Source organism: Macrotis lagotis, chromosome X (assembly GCF_037893015.1).
Source record: "Macrotis lagotis isolate mMagLag1 chromosome X, bilby.v1.9.chrom.fasta, whole genome shotgun sequence".
Classification (NCBI taxonomy): Eukaryota; Metazoa; Chordata; class Mammalia; order Peramelemorphia; family Peramelidae; genus Macrotis; species Macrotis lagotis.
The window spans coordinates 294,404,918-294,421,059 of NC_133666.1; the positions used below are offsets into that span (position 1 = coordinate 294,404,918).

The 16,142-nt window shown below is 36.2% G+C and overlaps 1 protein-coding gene across 11 annotated transcripts in view; it reads right to left on the bottom strand.

Annotated features, from left to right (window-relative positions):
- Positions 1 to 16,142, bottom strand: part of ZNF532 (zinc finger protein 532) — a 125,098-nt gene that overhangs the window by 67,832 nt on the left and 41,124 nt on the right. For 10 of the 11 annotated variants that reach the window (XM_074200654.1, XM_074200651.1, XM_074200653.1 and 7 more), the window contains one exon: positions 439 to 2,804. In XM_074200654.1, coding sequence (XP_074056755.1) covers positions 439 to 2,784 — 2,346 coding nt within the window. In that variant the 5' untranslated portion in view covers positions 2,785 to 2,804. Of the gene's footprint in view, positions 1 to 438; positions 2,805 to 4,025; positions 9,133 to 16,142 lie in introns of those variants that run through there. The other variant, XM_074200652.1, reaches the window with a different exon arrangement.

A 16,142-nucleotide genomic window follows, 5' to 3' on the forward strand; every position in this document is an offset into this window, starting at 1 on the left:
AACTCCAACAGATACAGTTGAATGAACACAATAAAAATACACCAAATTTGTCAACAATGCTAATAACCTCTGACAGTGAATCTGACCCCTTAAACATATAGGACAATGTGAATATTGACTAAACTATCCAAAATCTCAGGTTAAATCCATGTTCCTGTGAAAAGATTTCTTTCACTATTCTAAAACTAATATTCTTTCACAATTCTAAAACTGATTTGGAATTCATTTGCTTAAAAGAATCAATTTCCAAAGGAAAAATAAGATACTTGCTCAATATGGATCACAGCTAGTCACTTTTACCTTTACTGTAAAAAATATGCATCTTATACACACTTTCCCAAACCTCTATTTATCAAATCATAAATTTCTCTTATTCCTATCATACCTACACTGAGACTTAGGGCTGAAAACATGGAAATTAAATATAAGATACTCTACTTGTCCACTGGTGTCTGCAGCCTGTTGGAAATGTGTAGCCAGTGATGTCTCATCTTGGAAAACTTCATTACACTCCAAACATTTTAGACTATGTCTACAGAGTTTAGATGGGTCTTCATCTAGAGGCATAGCTGGAACAATAGGTGTACTTGAGGGAGCTGAGATGACTGTCCCAGTTATGCCAGACTGGATTTTTGTTACATTATGTGAGCCACCTCCGGCAGAGCTCTGCAGAGTAGAGGATGTTGTAGAAGTATTGCTTGAAGGAGAAGCTATCATTTGATCTGCTGGGACCGGTTTTAAAATTAAATGAGAGCACTGCATCACAACTCCCTTTTCCTTATGTCCACGAGCATGGGAAAGCAGACTGCATTTGTTATAAAAAACTAAGTTCTTTGTACAATGGTTACATGTGACTTCAATGCGCACACTCCGCCTGTCGTAATGCTGGGTCAGGCTCTTTTCCAGAGCAAATGAGTCCCCACATTCCAAACACTTGTAACCCCGAGTTGGTAACGTGATACCTGCATTAGCTGGAGGACTAAGATTTGGGATGTAAACAGGGACTGGGTTGACACTACTCAGCACCTTATTGAAAGCTTCTACAACAGAACTTTGCAAAGAAGATACCACCTGGACTCTGGACACCTTTTTAGGGGGCTGCGAGGCTGCTGCTGATATTATTGCCTGCTTTATTTGCTGCTGAGGTTTAGTGAGCACTTGGCGGAGTTCGGAAGTGGCCTGGGCACCTTGGGGCAGGAGATTAAGGTTGGCAAGGTGCACAGTCTTTGGCACAAGTTTAGCATTAGCAAGGCTCGAGGCAGGCACCACCACCGTTTGCTGCTGAATAGCATTGGCAGCTTTTATGATAGCGCTGCTGGCACTCTGGACAGATGCAGCAGAGATGACGGTGGCTTTCACTGTGGTATTGTTAGCGAGCTTCAAATTAATCACTTGGGACCCCGCTGTCTTCACTGCTGAAACAGGAAGGAAGGCAGTAGCCACAGGTTTGATAGTAACCTGCTTGGGAGCCAGTTCTGCAGAGGAAACTGTATTGGTCACCACGGCAGACTGGAGAGGCGCTCTTGGGGGAGAAGACAGGACAGTGGCTGAAGTTGGCGAGGATAGAAGTGATGTCACTGAAGCCACCATGGAAGGAGTCTGCTCGGAAGGCTTTTTTCCAGAATCTGGGTCAACTTCGGGTAAAACCCTTGTGACCGTTCTCTTGATTTCTCCAGAAGATGTCTTGATGGTTTTTATGCGGACTTTGGGAATTGCTGGTGTTGACCCTGCAGGAGAAGACGGAGACCCTTTACTGCTGTTCTCACTGGAGACACTCCTAGGGCTATCAGGTGGCTTTACAGATGCTTTTTTTGCACCATCAATAAGACTCTGAGACTCAGGAGACTTTTCAACAGCCCGAGGACTATCGTTCATTTCTTTTGGTAATGGAGATGGCTCTCTTGAATTGGCCACTGGTTCTTTACAGGTGTCCGTGGCAGCTTTTTTAGCACTAAGGGCTGCGATTGCAGCTATGCATGAAGACAGCTTGGCTGATGATTTTGCCTTCGACTGGGCAGCACCAGCAAGGCTGGCTTCATTCTTCTCAGAGTTTAGCTTTCCATCAACTACCCTGTTTTCAAGCAACTTATCAGAGTTTTCTTTCAATTTATCTTCCACTTTTCTAACTTTGAAGGGCTCGTACACACCCAGTGTTATGGAATTTGTTTCTGTTTCTCTTTTAATAACTTTGTTTTTATCTAAGGTGGTAGCAGCAGGAATTCCTGGCTTGATTAAGGTTTCTCCTCCAAGCGCTTTGAGTTTTTCATAGTCCTGTTGGGAAATCGATCCTGTCAACACATTTGCTCTGAAGTTTGAACGAATTTCTTCCTTATCAGGTGGGTCATCCACCTCTATTTTCTCATCTTCATCAAACTCTTCTGCACTTGAGATAGGACTGAATTGATTGAAAGTTGTATCTTTAAGTTTTACTTCAGAGGCTGGTCCATCATCTTTCAGTGACTTTGCTCCATCTTTATTATAACTTTCCAATGTGGATGCTGTCAGGAACCCATTATGCAAACCATTGCCTGTAGTATGGTGTCCATCTTTATCAACTCCTTCAGAAGAATCAATGTTCCGAACATTTTTAACAATAACACTGACACCAACATCAGAAGAGGATGGGGCATGTGAATCCTCATCAACATGAGCATTTTGTTTTATGTGACTTTCATGGTCATCATGGCCGGACTCAATCGCTGCTTTGGGATCGACCATGTCTGGGATGTCAAAGGCTGCAAGAAGATCATCAAAGTCTGGGGTCTTCATATCCCCCATGGTCATGAATTTGTTTAGAAGAGATTCTGTGAAAATAAAGGAAAATAATTTCATTAGCACTTGGAACTAATTACAGCTTTAAAAAATGTATACCAGCAAATTGATAATTATTATACAAAGTTGTTAGATATTGGTAATTATTAGACAAAGTTGCTAGATATTGGTAAACATGCTTACAAGGACTGAATTTGCAGTCACAATATCCTAGGTTCAAATTCTGCTTCTGAAATTTCCAATTTTGTAACCTTGGACAAGGTCACCTGTCTGAAATTCAGTTTCTTCATTTATTAAATAAAAGAGCTGGACTAAATAGATAACTTGGTCTAAAGCAGGAAGGATATGCATTTTTTAATTAGTGGTACATATAAAAAATCCAGCTGTGTCTGTGTGTGTGTGTGTGTGTGTGTGTGTGTGTGTGTGTGTATGGGATAGAGGATCCGAGTGAGAGGAAATATGATTTTAATTTCATGGCTCATAGTAGCACAGCCTGGGCAGATGCTTAAGGATCACCCAGATCAATTCCCTCATTTTGCATTTTAAAAATAGAGGTCCACAGAGGTAAAATAACTTGCTTGAAATGACTAAAATAAATGGAAGAGATAGTATTTGAACTTTGACTCTAAATAAACCTATTTTCCATTACCCTTTTCATTCAATTTTAATTATAATTACGAATTGTTTCAAATATGCTACCAAAAGCACCTGTTAGCAGTTCAGTTACACAACTGTTAGTGGGCAGGTGTTTAGGTCCTACTGTTCCACTACTTCACCAGTGGGTACTAATTAAGCAAAAAAAAAGTTTTCTATTAAAACTCTCCAGCAAGAAGAATATGATATATACATTTATTGGATGCTTACATCCTAGGGAAAAAACCAGAATAATTTGGCAGAATAACTGTAAAATATAAGATCTATCAGTGACCTTGGACAGACTACTTTCATAAGCATTTGCTTACAAAAATGTTATAGAAACATTTGACTTTGACAGTTAATTCAGCTAACAAAATAATCGTTATTAAAATCTCCAGCTTTTTAGCTAATAATAAATTTGACTCTTCATATGGTTTGTAACACTCAGTTTAAAAATATAGTAATAAAATAACCAACTAAGGATTTCAAATTCATGGAAGACAGAAAGAGGATCCAAAGGATATCTCTCAACAGAATTAATTAAGCACCATCTAGTTAGGTAACAATGTACATAGAGCACTGCCCCGGAATCACAATGTCCAACATTCTAATCCTACCTCAAATATTTACTGGGTAAGACTAGGCAAGTCATTTTACGGCTCTCTGCTTCAGTTTCTTCATCTGTAAAATGGGGATAATAATAACATTGACCTTCCCAGGGTAGTACTTGGAACTAAATGAGATATTTCAAAGTACTTTGTAAACCTTGATGCACTTATATACATTAGTTAAGATCAATATTATACGCTGTTCAATTGTACACTCTTTAAGACCCCATTTTGAATTTTTTTTTTGAAAAAGATACAGGAGTGGTTTGCTGTTTCCTTCTCCAGTTCACTTAACACATGAGGAACTGAGGCAGAGGATTTAGTTATATATCCAGGGTCATACAGCTAGCTCATGAAGGTGAGTCTTGCTGATTCTGAGTCCAGTCTCTATCTACTGCACCACCTATCATTATATAAACTAGTTCAAATTAAAATAGAACAGTGGATTTGCAGTAATGAACCCTTAAATTCAAATCCTGGCTCTGAAATTTACTAATTTTTTTTTTGTTCAAGGTTACAAAAATGCTAGATGCTATTCCTAGCTATTGTGCTTATCTATTATTATTAGGGGAAATTTTTTAGGTCCTTTTTTATTTGTATTTTTACTCCAACTTTTTCTTTTCCTCTTTAAATATCAGCAGAATAAATCACGCTTGTTCCTAACAGGAAGAATAAAGGTTTCCCTCCTCCCTTGCCCTTTCCTATTAAGTACAAGTAACAAGCTGACTTTCCACCTGCCCTCAAATTATCACTCAGCTGACAGAGATGAACTTCTGACTAAATGGAAGCTGAGAAAAGCCCCTTCCATAATTGATTTTCAGCATGTGAAAATGGGCACACAAGAAAAGCTATCACTGTACGCTTCTTGGCTAAGGGGGGAAAGACAGATTAGGAGTTGGCAACTTTTTCTAAAGAGCTATTTTCCATTTCCTTGAAGCAGTGAGAGCAAGGAGGTGCAGAGCAAAGCATTGGGGAAGTGAAATATTTAACAGGAGCTAGAGAGAGTGTTGACCATCTAAACCCCTAAATGAAGGAGAGGACAAAGCTCAGTTTCTGAAAACCCTTTGCTTTCCCTCAACCCTATAATCCTAAAAAAATCATGAAAAAATGCAGCAACCACAAGACTAAGGGTATCATATAAAGAGTACAGATTCTGTTCTGTTAGTTGGGGATTCCAGGCCTAAAATTCTATCATTTTTCCCTGCTCAAGATGCTTAGGAGAAAAAAATATCAATGAAACATGAAAAATAAGAGAATGAAGCAGAGGATACAGATAAGGCAGTGTTGATACATTAGCATAATCATATAAAAATTAATATGTATATTTTAAAAACAAGCTGCTAAAACCAGAAGAACATTGTATACCCTAACAGCAACATGGGAATGATGATCAACCTTAATGGACTTGCTCATACCAAGAGGGCAACCATCAGGCACAATTTGGGGGTATCTGCAATGGAGAATGCCACTGTATCGTGAGAAAGAATTGTGGAGTTTGAACAAAAACCAAAGACTATTACCTTTAATTTTTTTTAAAAAAATGTAATCTTATTTTGTAATTCTGCTTTATCTCATACTTTATGTTTCCTCCTTAACGATATGATTTCTCTCTTATCACATTCAACTTAGATCAATGAATACCATGGAAACAATGTAAAGACTAACAAACTGCCTTCTGTGGGGGGTGGGGGAAGGAAAACAAGGTTAGGGGGTAAATTTTAAAATTCAAAATAAATAAAATCTTAAAAAAAACAAGCTGCTAATCATAGATTCATAATCTAATTTTTTTATATACTGAAATGTTCCAAAACTGATGTGATTATTGTTGTCATGATAATCTATGATTTTCAAAGAGTGAAAACTGTGGCTAAATCAAAGGGCAAGATTGAAATGTGGTTGATAGGAGAGGCTAAGAAGTAGCCTGTGCCAGTAATGTGACACAAAATAAATGACTAAGAAAAATTATGATTGTAGAATGAGTGTGTCAATTGTGTAACATAAGCAGGAAGGACAAGTGTTCAGTCTGGGGGTTGCAGAGATACCCATAAAATGTTAAAATATTTTGTTGTTTCAATTGTTTCTGACTCTATGTGACCCATTTGGGGGGTTTCGTGACAAAGATACTAAAGTAGTTTACCATTTCTTTATCATCTCATTTTACAGATGAGGAAACTGAGGCCTTCAGGGTTAAGTTACTTGCCAAGGGTCACACAATTAGTATCTCAGGCCAGATTTTTAACTCAGGAAGATGAGTCTTCTTGATTCCAAACCCAGTACTTTATCTACTGCATCATCTAACTCCCCTGTTACAATATTCACAGGACATTTTAGTCAACCTTCTATGGAAAATTTACTCAAAGAGACTTTTAAATAATCAGTGAGGATTTGAAGATACGGATGTACTTATTTTATTAAATATTTCCCAATTACATTTTAATCTGGTTCTAACTCCTCTTAGGACTGTTCTAGACTGAGGTTGGTGTGTGATCTGACAGATCATTCTGTTCTTAAATAACCAGTAGATATTTTACATTCAATTCTGCACTTGAAATCACTGATATGTTTTCTTTATTTTTCTGGGATGTTTATTATTTTTAAAACTTGCATTTCTATGTACATATTCTACATATATGTGGGATAGCATTGTTTCATACATAGATTATACCTGAAAATATTTGCTTATTCAATAAGTATTTTAAGTACCTACTCCTATAAGCCAGAAAAGAGTGAAATGTGATGAGGCACAAATGAGATGAATATAAAAAGCATGTTACAAACCCTTAAAGTGATTGTAAATACTTATCATCATCACCACCAACATTATTGTTACTATTGCATATCATCACCAAGTTTCCAAACTGATGATGGTCATTCCATGAGCCTTCTGTATTCCTTGACTGAGGTCAAGCAATGTTTACAGAACAATACAGAGCTGTGTTGGCAAATGTAGGGGAATATATGTACATATGGCACACTTTCAAATTTAATATGCATTATTAATTTTCTTAAATCTAAATAATAAAAAAATAAATGAAGCACAGATTTGGAGTGACTGCTGCTTTCTGAGGTATCAATGTTCACACTGAAAACTGGATTTCCAGTTAGAGCTGATTCTATAAGAATGTCCAGTGGCTAGATAAGAATCAGGAAGACTGAAGATGGCCCTGGATGTGAGGCAATAAGGGTTAAGTGACTTGCACAAGATCACACAGCTAGTAACAGTCAAGTGTCTGAGGCCGGATTCAAGCTCCAGTCCTCATGACTCCAAGGCCAGTGCTCTATCCACTGCACAACCTAGTTGCCTATATATGTACACACATACACACACACACACACACACACACACACACACACACCCCAGACTCTTTAATGGTCTTTTGTTTAATTGTGGTTTTCAGGATGGTCAGTGTTTCTTAAATTATTATTTCTTCTGTTTGCTAGATCAGTTTGTGTCTGTTTGTGTGTATGTGTGTGACACATACACATACACACATCAGATACTTTGCAATTTCTTCTATTTTTCCAGTCTTCTGATTTTGTTCTAGTATTTCAAACTTATTATAGAAACATTCTTATTCTATTTGGTCTATTCTAGTTTTTTTATAAAAGTTCATTTTTTGGATAAGGTTTACCACTGTTCTAACTACTTTATTCTGCCTCCAATTCTTTACTCAGTAGTCTTATTTCATTTTTTTCCTCTCTTTGCATTTCTTGAAGGTATTCATGTGATTCTTATAGAAAATCTATTTTTGCTTTTGAGTTTCTGCTTGCAACAATTGTGGAGTTATTTGCTGGTTTTGGGAGGTGGGGTAAGGAGAAAGGATTCCTTAGATTTGCAATAACTTTTGAAAATGGTATGAAGGAGCAGGGCATTCTGCTTCCTGTTGAGGTAGCCATCTTGTGACAGTAATTTTTATCTAACTGCTTCTTCCTTTATGAGCATCTCTTCTATCTATTCCCTTTCTCTCACATACATGTTAACCACCTTTGTTTAGGTCCTAATTTGCCTCTCTGCCTTGTCTCCCCTTTCTCCAATTTATGCTAGTGAAGTTTAAAAAAAATTCAAGTGACATAGTTCTTGACATAATTTATTAATAAGGCTAGCATGTTATTAATAAAAGAGGTCAGTGGCATTCTCAAATGCCAGAGACCGTCATGGCAGTAAGCTAATAATGGCTTATATGCCCTTGGAAAGGAGGGTGTTCCTAAGGATGGCAAGCAATTCTGATTGTAAGGCTGGACCTATTCTAATGAACTTTGATTATATTATTTACTACTAAATCCCCCCACCCCCCAGCCTTATGCAATCTAATCAAAGAATTTATCCCCCACCTAAATCTGAGTAGAACATTGTGTGGCATTAGATTCCTTATAAGGTTGTATGGGGTCTGACTGTGATTGAGTAGGAGTTGTTTAAAAAAAACCCACAGATTTAGCTTTGTTGTAAGGAAAGTATTCCTAGCAATTAGAGCTAACCTAAAGTAGAAAGTGTTACCTCAGGATTATGCTAAGCCACTGGACCCAAATGGCTCTGGAGGAGAAAATGAAGTTGGTGACTTAGTACAGCACCCCCCACATTCAAATCCAATTCATGTGCTTAATGTAGTGATCGTCTTCAAAAACGAAGGACAAATATTAATATATACACATATGAAGAAATAATTCATGAAAATATATATATGAAGTAATAATATATGAAAACTTCCTAGATATTAGAACTATAAGGTAAAATGAAAAACAAAAAGAATTCACTTATCAGTTCCTAAAAGAAACCCCAAAAAGGAAAAGTTTCAGGAATGTCATTAATGTAATAGGCAAACTCCCTCATCAACAAAAAAATTCTGTTAAGGATCCCAAAGTAAACAGTTCCAAGAAACTACACTAGACTTTATAGCTTTCCATATATGAGAGGAGAGCTTGGAATATAATATTCTTAAAAAATTAAAGAGAGTTTACAATGAAGAAAATTACTTTCAAGATAATCTGAGTCTCAGGTGTTTCCTTAGATATGGGCAAGTCATTTAATCTGTCTCAATCTGTTTATTATTATTTTTTATTATATCATTATAAGTTATAATTTATTATTATCAGCCTCAGTAAAATGAGGACAGTAATAGTCTTCATATATATATATATATGTATAATATATACATATATTTATATATAACTCCTAAGGTTAAGATAAGTATAAAATGAGAACATATATATATATATATAAAACAACCTTTAAGATGTTATATATGCTATTACTGTTATTATTATTGGCAGTACCATGTAAAAAGTGAACACAAGTTCACTTTTTTATACATATCTGTGTATATAAACATGCACATATCAGATTAGAGGTACTTATAATCTCATATATTAACCACAAATTGGCTTGAAAAAGATTTTGTGGGGGGGAGGGTTGACTTCAACTGGTCTATGGACTGGGAGTATTATATGTGTTGCAGTGAGTTTTATAATTTAATATTAAAAGAACATTTTCCATAGCTTGGAAGATGAGAATCTCACTATACTTTGCATTGCTCAGAGACAACATCTAGGATAGTATATTTTATTTTGTGTCACATTTTAGGAATAGTGTTGATCAACTGGACTGCATTCAGAGAAGGAACCCACAAGATGGTAAAAGTTCTTAGTATCTTACCATGTGATAAGTGAAGAAATTAGGGGATGCTTATTCTAGAGTAGAAAAATACTTGGTTGGGGAGAAAAACGGAAAACTTGTTTGAAAGACCTTCATGTGGAAGAAATATTAGACTTATCTTGTTAGATCCCAGGAGGCAGTACTTGCCTAGGAATAATGAGTAGGAGTTGTTTAAAAAAAACCCACAGATTTAGCTTTGTTGTAAGGAAAGTATTCCTAGCAATTAGAGCTAACCTAAAGTAGAAAGTGTTGCCTCAGGATTATGCTAAGCTTTGAAAGTAATTTTCTTCATTGTAAACTCTCTTTAATTTTTTAAGAATATTATATTCCAAGCTCTCCTCTCATATATGGAAAGCTATAAAGTCTAGTGTAGTTTCTTGGAACTGTTTACTTTGGGATCCTTAACAGAATTTTTTTGTTGATGAGGGAGTTTGCCTATTACATTAATGACATTCCTGAAACTTTTCCTTTTTGGGGTTTCTTTTAGGAACTGATAAGTGAATTCTTTTTGTTTTTCATTTTACCTTATAGTTCTAATATCTAGGAAGTTTTCACATATTATTACTTCATATATATATCTTCATGAATTATTTCTTCATATGTGTATATATTAATATTTGTCCTTCGTTTTTGAAGACGATCACTACATTAAGCACATGAATTGGATTTGAATGCGGGGGGTGCTGTACTAAGTCACCAACTTCATTTTCTCCTCCAGAGCCATTTGGGTCCAGTGGCTAGATAAGAATCAGGAAGACTGAAGATGGCCCTGGATGTGAGGCAATAAGGGTTAAGTGACTTGCACAAGATCACACAGCTAGTAACAGTCAAGTGTCTGAGGCTGGATTCAAGCTCCAGTCCTCATGACTCCAAGGCCAGTGCTCTATCCACTGTACAACCTAGTTGCCTATATATGTACACACACACACACACACACACACACACACACACACACCCCAGACTCTTTAATGGTCTTTTGTTTAATTGTGGTTTTCAGGATGGTCAGTGTTTCTTAAATTATATTTCTTCTGTTTGCTAGATCAGTTTGTGTCTGTTTGTGTGTATGTGTGTGACACATACACATACACACATCAGATACTTTGCAATTTCTTCTATTTTTCCAGTCTTCTGATTTTGTTCTAGTATTTCAAGCTTATCTTGTCTTTATGTCCAAAAATTTTATTCAGCACACCACCTGGCTGTCACAAAAGACTGTTTTGAAAAATTCAATGGACATTGTTTAAGACTAAAGATAAACTGGTCCTACTATATTCTGCCCTAGCCAGCAACACATTCAGATCTTTCCATATTTTAAGGATACTGATTAGCAGGAGAACATTCAGAGAAAAAAGACCCTGGAGGGGTGAAAGTCCTCCAGATCAAGCTACCGTATTTCCTCATGTATAAGACAAAACTTTATTTTGAGGATGGAACTTTGAAAAAAATGTATTACATAAAGTTATTGAACTCAAGTTCTATTCATCATAAAATTCAAGGACCTTCTGCTCCTAACTTCCAGGCATCCTTTAGGCAAGTCTGGTATGTGTATGCATGCTTAGTCCATTCCATTTCATGACCCTGAAGCACCAATTGTGTCCTCCTTTGAAATCAGGAACTTCTTTTTCATCAGCAATTCTTGTCTCATGCAGAACCATCTTTGCGGACACAGGAATTCCAAATGCCCTTTGCTCTTCAATCCATCTCTTTCAATTCCCCTTCAGGACATTTTGCTGACTTGCCTCTCATGGCCTTCTACCATGGCATTTTCAGGAGGGTTTCTGCTTCCTGGAGTCAGTCTTGGATTGTTTACTCAGTTGGAAGAGAAGCAAACTGACATTCAGCAACATAATTTCCATTCCCTTTTGTAAACTGGATCATTTGAACTTGAATTCAGCCCTGTAAAAAATCTTTCCTAAACCATTTCTGGACAGAATGTGCCAAAGCATAAGCTAATACATTGATTATAAATGTGAAACAATGAGTACAAAGCACAAAAAAGCAGGAAATGAAAGTAAAAAAAATCTAAAACAATGAGCGCAAAACCAAGCAAAAAGCAAGAAATTCGAGTAAAAACTCTACAACCACTGTCAAAGGCACTCCCAATTTTTAGACCCAAAATTTTTTCAAAAACCTGCGTTTTGTACATGGGGAAAAACAGTTTATGAGGATTCATTGAAGGGAATGAGGATGTTTAGTTTACAGATGACTTGACAGGCACATGATAGCCATGTTTAAATATCCAAAGGGCTACCATGTGGAAGAAAAAAGACATTCTACTTGATCCCTGAGGGGGGGGGGGAACTAGAAAAATAAATTCCTATTGCAGAATGATACTATAGGCTTAATGCAGGAATAAACTTACAAATAATCAGAGGTATCAAAAATGTAACTGATCGAAATAGGAGAAAGTGGGTCCCTCACAAAAGGGATTTTTAAGCAAAGGATAGATGACTATTAGTCACAATTGTTATAGAGGACGCTCTTGTTCAGGTATAGATTAAATGAGATCCGAGGTCTCTTCCAACTCTAAGGTTTTATAAAGTAATCTCTAAAACTGAATTTTTCTTTCTTTCTTTTTTTTTTTTTTTTTTGCTTTTGAAGATAATTGAGGTAAAGTGACTTGCCCAGGGTTACACAGTTAGGATCTAGGACCAAATTTGAACTTAGGTCTTACTGACTGCAGTGCTAATGCTCTATCTCTTCTGCACCATCTAAATGCCCCTAAAACTTTTTATCCTTGAGACACATTCCATACTTGCTCATATCTCTGTCTTAATTCATACTGTTTTGTTTTTAACATCTCTATTGGCTTAAATTCTACACTTCAAAGTCTAGGTCAAATACATCTCTATAAAGCAGCTCTATCCCCTAGTCAGAACTGATCTTTTCCTCAAATGAAAAACATATTCTTGCTACCAATATATAATTTTATATTATAATTTGTCAAATTAATTTACCTACATTTCCTATTATCCCTATGAAATTTTTCAAGGATCTTTAGGATTAGAGCCTGTTTTATGTTATCTTCCCTCTTAGTACCTAACAAAAAACATTGCAGTGTTTGTTTATAGTTTTTGAATGTTGGTGAGTGAGAAATCTATGTCAACCTAAACTGTTAAAAGTCAATCCCTCTAGGGGGCAGCTAGGTGGTACAGTGGATAGAGCACCAGCCCTGGAGTCAGGAGTACCTCAGTTCAAATCCTGTTCAAATCTAGCTGTGTGGCTTTGGGCAAGCCACTTAACCCCAATGCCTTGGAAAAAACCACCCCCCCCCAAAATAAACTCAATCCCTCTGTCTTCCATTTAAAACCATATAAAAAATATAGCTACCATTAGGAAACCATCCTCTGATCTATCTTAACTAATCATGTTTTCCCTATTTCAAAGATAAAAGATTTTGGTATATTCTTCCTCATTTCTCAGTTACTCTCACTTTATGAAATTAGCTTCTGCTTTTATAAATTCAATCTTTATGCAAACTGAGTAATAGGAGACATCACAGAGTTTCAAACAAATTCACAGACTATTAGACCTACTACCAGATAGAAGGCAAAGATGAGTCAAATACTCAGTAGGTACAATACCCAGAAAATCTCATGAGAAAATAAAAATTTAATAAAATGTTTTCTGATAGTGAAAAAATAAGATATTAAACAACACATGAGGTGAAAAACCCTAGTGAGCCATAAGCTATGCTGGGGTAAGTGCTGGTTGTTTTTTCATATAATCAAATTACCTTAAAAAGGCTTCATATTAAGTGTATATAACCTGGATTTTTATGGTGTCAACATCTACTTTTACATTCCATTGACATGCTTGATGGTTTATAATGGAAGAAAAGGGGAGGAAGAAGGAGAAAGAAACTAAGACTACTATATTATTTAGTAATCCTCAGTATGTGACCCCTAATAATTAAAAGCATGCTCCTTTTTGTAGCCCTTGAAAGCTCTCCTCACACAAAAACTCTGAGAGCTGCAAAGTGTCAGGTTTTCCTATTCCCATTTGACAAATTCAGAAAACCCTAAGTCACAGAACTAATAAATAGTTGGTTGGTGGGTTGGTTGTCTTTTGTTATCAAAGACCAAAATGACATCACCGTGTTTGAGACAAATTGTAGTGTGTCCAATCAGACCAATATAACCGTGTGAACACGTGGGGTACTTATTCTAAAATAAAATAGTAGTAAATAAAAGAGATAGAATGTGAAACCATGTCTCCTCCATCCAAGTTCAATGTTCTTCTACTCTATCATTCTGCTCAGTAGTTTTGGATTGGACCTGGTCAAAGTCACTTTTCTCCCAATCCTTTAAACAGTATATGAAACCACTGATGAAACAACTGGAGAGAGCTGTCACTTTACTTATTCATTCTAATGCCCCTCCTTACCCCAGCTTGGGCTTCTGGGTAGGGATCCCAGAAGCAACATGGACCCCAGGCACTGAAGCCTTCCAAATACTGGCAGATCTGGGAAGGAGACAGAGCTTTGCAAAGCCCCATGACGGGAGGGAGAAATCTATTAAAGGGTCCACTTAAGTGAAAACTGGCTGCCGAACCCAAGGTTAAATTCACAGATCCATGCTAGAAAAATATTGGTTTTGAAATCACACTGCACAGAAATTTTGTAATTAGGGTTCAGAACTTAGGGTCTGGCAATAAGGAGAGATGTACTATTGAATCCAAGTCTGTCTCAAGGATGGGGCCTTAAACATCCAGCTCCTATATTCCATTGTAAGAGTAAAGAGGTCTTCCTTTTGCATTGATCAAAGCCATTTCTATCTGGCTACAGTGTACTTCAAAATCTACTTTTCCACACAAATGACTTAAGCCCATCTCTGGGAGGAAAATGAGAAGGAAAATAGGGTGGGGATTAGCGTACCAAACCAGGAAAAGAAAAGTAATGAAACATATCTTGGAAAGATGGAAGGTTTGCAAATGGATTTTCAGTGGTTTTGAGAAATAGGAGTTGGCCTCCTTCACTGAGTTTCAGCTATAAACAAAAAATGCATAACTGGCATAATGGTACGAGTACAATGGTCAATCTGGAAGGTATCACATTGTCTGAAACATAAGAAGATTGATTGCTTTTCTGAAGGTTGGTTCATATCTCTGGGTTTGTATAATTAGTGTAATAAATACTACTATCTGTAACCTTATACTTCTTTTTTGGTTTATAGAAATGTTCTTCATACCCACAATCACAATGTCTCATTACCCTTTACCTTCCCACATTCTAGAAGGCAAAATCAAATTTTCCTATTGGGAAAAAATGTTTAATGTTCTCATTTAACTTTTGAAAAGCCATATCTACTAAGGGAAGGGAAATGCTGAGAGTTACAGATGTCTACATGCTACTATTCTAATTATTTTCTTTGTAATTCATTACAAAAGTAAATTTTGGATTTTTCCGAAAAAAAATCCCGAGTTAGATTCTTAAGTCTCTTTCCTTTCTAGAAAGAATGTTTGAGATACTAAAACATAATTAGTCTTCTAATCCATCTGTATCTAGTAAAACACATCTTTCCCCAAAGCATCAAATGCTATCTTTTCATTTGATATAAACCCTATAAAAATACCCATCATTTCACAAATAAGATTTCTATTTGCATTATATCATTTTGTCCAACAGCTTTGAATAACTGCAAGCACACATACATACATAAATTTAGACTGGCACAATTTACGGTAAAGGAAGAAGGAGCTTACGTCATTTGTCTAAAGTCACATGGTAATTCTATCTGCCTTAGAAGGTAATAAAATGAAAACCTCTATAATCCTTTCTATCACCTGTCATAATCATCAAAAACACAATCTCTCTCTCTCTCACACACACACACACACACACACACACACACAGAGACTCTAAGGAAAAAGCTGCCAATCCCATAATTAACCCTCTTTATCTTGCTCCCTAGTAGAGAACCATACCTCACAGAATCCATTCCAAATTTCCAAATGAAAAAACTAGGCTAAGGAAAAAGGCTTAAGCATGAAAAGAGAATCTGGGCTAGAAATTGTCCTCAAACAGAAAAGATTATATGCCTGAAACACAGCCAGCAAGATGCTGGCACTAAGACAGTAGCCAATACATGAATCCATAGAAGTTAATCAGCTGAGGGGCAAAAAAATCATTATCATCTTATCTGAATTTAATATTTTAAAGATAAAAATAAGGGAAATGTAAATCATTCTATTCTTTTCACAATCAAACAATATGTTGTCAATACTATATAAATAAAATAATGATAATCCCATAAAATAATGATACTATAAAAACAGGGCCTATTATTTTCTTGGGGGCTGGGAAGAGAAAGCAATGCTTTTCTTGCCACTATTTCATTTCTAGAAACATCTGGCTGGCTGAGTTTTGTCAGTGTCTACTTTTTTCCATTGAACCATTTAAAAAAAATCATTCCTTCAACAGTTAGTTTTAAGAGATTTCATGATTTAATTTCCCTTTTTTTCCCCAATAGCAGCTT